Source organism: Elephantulus edwardii, unplaced genomic scaffold (genome assembly GCF_000299155.1).
Source record: "Elephantulus edwardii isolate Elephantulus edwardi_28Jun2011 unplaced genomic scaffold, EleEdw1.0 scaffold00108, whole genome shotgun sequence".
Taxonomy (NCBI): Eukaryota; Metazoa; Chordata; class Mammalia; order Macroscelidea; family Macroscelididae; genus Elephantulus; species Elephantulus edwardii.
In genome coordinates this window covers 5,599,717-5,604,177 of record NW_006399858.1, presented here as the reverse complement: position 1 = coordinate 5,604,177, position 4,461 = coordinate 5,599,717, and the positions used below count along the sequence as shown (strand labels likewise).

General features: G+C 40.5%; 1 protein-coding gene across 1 annotated transcript in view; it reads right to left on the bottom strand.

The window, feature by feature from the left end:
• The window catches only part of LOC102871786 (guanine nucleotide-binding protein G(q) subunit alpha-like), a 398,536-nt gene that overhangs the window by 102,705 nt on the left and 291,370 nt on the right, over nucleotides 1–4,461 (bottom strand). The window contains exon 3 of the mRNA XM_006891987.1: nucleotides 3,618–3,772. Coding sequence (XP_006892049.1) covers nucleotides 3,618–3,772 — 155 coding nt within the window. The remainder of the gene's footprint in view (nucleotides 1–3,617; nucleotides 3,773–4,461) is intronic.

Sequence of the window (4,461 nt, the reverse complement as noted above, 5' to 3'; positions counted from 1 at the left end):
AGTTCCTTGAGCTTAAGATATGCTGAGCGAGTTCGGCCCTTTTGATTTTCCGACTCCAACTCCTTGCACATTTCATTGTAATATTTTGCTTTGTCATCTCGTGCTGCCTTTTGAAATCTTACTCCCGTATATTAATAGAGCTTAAAAACCAGAATGTGGTATGTGTACATAAGATATAAGTGCATATACTTTTAAGAAGAGAAATTTTGGCTCTTCACCATCAGGTGAAGATGAAGGAAGCTGAATGTCTGTCATCTGAAGGGCTGCGGGTGGCCAGTCGCCCCACATGCAGGTCTGGGCATGCTGCCTACAGTGGACTGAACCTGTGCTGACAGAATCCAAGAATCTGGAGTTTTTCCAGAATCACAGCATCCACAAGGGCCTGGAAAAACGGTCTTGTTTAACTCTTTGTCTTAAAGTAAGGAGATGTGGCAGCTTACAAATCTCACATCAGTTAACGAGTTCAAGTCTGTCTAGAAATCCACAATTCTAAAGTGGGGGGACAACACCAAGTATGGAGCCTTGTTTTAGAAACACATCTTCAGGTGCTGATGCAGGGGTTCTCTGTGCAAACAGGAACCTCTCAGAGAGCCGTTCCTGGGAGCAAAAGGCAAAACTGGTCCCTAAAGGTTCAGTACATAATGATTGTGCAATGGGGATTCCCATCTCCCAGAAGCAAGAGCTCTCTGTAGGGAGAACTGTTACAGCTGAACAGCTAAGGGATGAAAAAAGTGGGAAGAAGCGGAGCCTGGATTTAAGATAAAAGTAGAGAGAAGTTAGACGAAAAATGACGAGAAGTAGATGATTGACTGGAAAGAGCCAGGACAAACCACACAGTAGTAAAGTGAGAAGTAGAAAGGAAGACTTGTTGTCAGGCACCACAGAGTCACCTATGACTCACAGCAACCCCAGATCTGACCCGTGTCCTGCATGCGTATTATCTCTACCGTGCTCAAGTCTACTGTCACCATTTCAGTCCATCTTGTTGAGAGTCTTCCTTTCCTTCACTGACCCTCTATCATTCCCAGTATGATGTCTTTTTCCAACATGTGCCAAGTATGCGAGATGGAGTTTCACCCTCCTTATCTCTAAGGAGCCACGGGATAGTCAATCCACTTTGTCAACACTGCAGGGAAAAGACAAAATTCTTCTACTGTCTTATTTGAGATGCATATGAAGCAAGAGAAAATATCATGGCATGAGCCAGGTACACCTTAATTCTTTAAATGGATGTCTTTGTTCCTCAGCATTTTAAAGAGGTCCTCAACAGCAGACTTAGCCAATGAGCCAAACATGTCTTTTGATTTCTTGACTGCTGCCACCATGGGTGTTGAATATGAAATCACTGACAATGTCAATCTTCCCTTCACCTATCATGATGCTGCCTATGGGCAGAGAGGTGACGATACTGGTTTTCATGATGTTGAGCCATAATCTACATTGAAGGCTGGAGTCTTTGATCTTTTGCAGTAAGTGCTTCAAGTCTCTGTCACTTTCTGCAAGCTTGCTTCAAGGAGTAATTGGAGAGACTTAAAGACGAGGGCAAGAAGGGATAAAACAAGCAGAATGAGCAGGATGGGGAGGATGGGTGAAACACAGCGGCAACAAGAGGAGGGCGATGAGATCTGAAATGGCAGGGGAAACAGAAGGAGAGAGGGGGCAGGAAGGGAGGGAAGACAGCTGGCCAAAGGTTGAGGGGGCAGAATTTGGAACACACGAGTGTAGGGCATCTTTTCATTGCTGTATTCCCAGAAACTTACATAGCAGGAACTGAGGAGGGAGGCACGAGAAAGAGGGGGAGAGGGTAAAAGATAAAGCCAGGCAAGCAGAAGAGGAAGGCTCGAATAAAAGATCAACATGAATAAAAGTTTCACGAGGCACACAGGGGTTAAGGTTAGTTAAAACTACAATAGACTGCACACCCATGTATACTGTGGTTTTGTTCACATAGCAAAGAGTTGGAAACAACCCAAGTAGCCATCAACAAACGAATGGATAGAGAAGCTCTGGTATAGTCACACAATGGAATACTACGCTGCATTGAAAAACAAGGAACTCATGAAATATTATGCAAAATGAGTGACCCTGGAGGACATTATGCTGAGTGAAATATCTTAGGCACAAAAAGACAAATACTGCATAATGCCATTGTTATAAAAGAGGACTGACATAGGTGTTGGGGGGAGATGGAGAAAAAATGGGATAAATTATGTATACCGCATTGAAGCAGATGAGGGAGAAAACTGTTTAAAAGGGATCCACGATTAGGTATTATTGTCATGACAAGAGTCCAGAACGAAGGGTGCATAGTGGAGTGAACTTGGGGCGAGAGATTGTATAACAATGAAAGAATTTTTCTTTTACTTTCCAAAAAGAAGAGTGAACTGGCGGGGAGGGGTGGGCAGGAAGAAAACTGCAACAATGAATGAATGGAAATCCAAAGTCTCTGTAAACTTTCAATAAAATGAATGAAAAAAAAAACCCCACAAACCTACTACAATAGACGTGGTGCCCACAACAGTCTGTTTCATATTCCCAAATTACGGAATTCACATTTATCATAAAAATGCAAGAAATCATTTGATCAAATGTTTCTGTGGTTGACATGAATTCTAATTTATACAAATGTCTGGAGCTTGAGTAAAAGCATGATCAACTGTACTGACAAAAACAATGGCTACGGCCTGTAGATGCCCACTGTGTCACTGAGTGAGGCCAAAAAAGGCCTAGGAGCTCCTTGTCCCCCAGACCCAGCTCCCTCCAGTGGGCCACTGTATCAAATGAACTTGGCCTCAGGCTGCTGAATGTTTTCCACTCATTCTTTTATGTGACCCAAACCAAAACAAGAGATGAATGCTTGGTTATCGTAATTAGTGGAGACAGAAACCTGGGTACATACTACAAAAAATCCACTTCCTAGGCGTATCGTTATCTAGAAAGCTGACTACATTGATTACATTAATCTAATGATTACCAAATCCTTGCTTTCTATGAAGATTTCTATGACATTCAATCTAATAAATGAACAAGTATCTCTAAGATGCAAAGTTTTCCCAGGACACGTGATTTTGCTTGATAACTCACACGTACAAAAAAATGGGAATGCATGTACAATTAGTCTCATGAAATTTTCATGCAAAGGAAAATCTATCCATCAACTTAATAGTGGTCTCCCAGACACAGTCAAGTGGGAACTAGAATGTCAGATGCTGTGAGAAACCATAATCAAGTACATTTTTCTTTGCAGCTTCTCACACATGTAGGTGTTTTCCAGATACAGGAGTAAAATCAGGATTTGTATCAAAATTACTGTTACAAGATTTCAAATTAAAATGGAGGGTGTGATTAAGGATCACTACTTTGCAACTTGAGGGGAAGAGAAAGGCTGGTTGAATCAGATTCCGGGAATCCATGGTATGTTTCTTAAGCAGAAAAGAATTATTCCTCCTGACTAACAGTGTCATTTACTTATAATATTGCCTAGACTTAAGAAGCTTACTATTTACGGTCTTCAATTAAAAGTTGTATATGATTACACATGCAGAAGAGAAGACAGGGTTATGTGCGTCAGAGAGTATGGAGAAAAAGTTCAGAGGGCTGCTGTGAGGAATACTCACTATTTGGTGGAGTCAGACAGCTGGTATTCTCGTCGCCTATCATAGCACTCCTGGATTCCAGGGTCATTCCATAAACTCTTTATTGCATCTACATACGGGCTCTCAAAGGCAGACACTTTCTCCACATCAACTTCTCGTACCAACTGAGCATGGGCCTGTTTAAAAAAGGACAGGAAAGCATTTCTTTTTATGCCATCATTAGAAACTGCTTTAGTTTGCACATCTTATTTTTTCAATTTAGTAACATCTTTTCTAAGTGATTAATAAGAAAATAAAGCTTCACTTTCCCCTTCTTGAATGAGCAAAACGTGAGGCTACTAACAACTGATTTAAGGAAATAAAAAAAATCATTGTCAGCTCATATGAGAACAATGAACAAGTCATGTTAAATATGAGATTGTTCTAGGTCATTAAAATATTCCTAAAACAATTAATACTGTTATAGGATAAAATTATAATTCATTATCTCCTCTCTGTGTATAGTTCATTATAATCAAGCCCAAAGTATAACTAATGTTAAATGTGTTTTCCAAAATACAACTAATCAGATTAGCATCCTCAACTAATCACAATTTGTTTCTACAGTTCACTTTTATGATAGGGTGTAATATCACTAGGAAAAAAATTAGTAATGATTTAATGTGAATCAGATCGACTACATCTGTGGAAGGAACCGCTGGAGAAGCTCAATATCAGCTGTGAAAACTAGGCCGGGGGCTGATTGTGGACCAGACCACCAATACACATATGCAAGTTCAAGCTGAACCTGAGGAAAATTAAACCAAATCCACAGGAGCCAAAATATGACTTTGATTTCATACCACCTGAATTTCAGAATCATCTC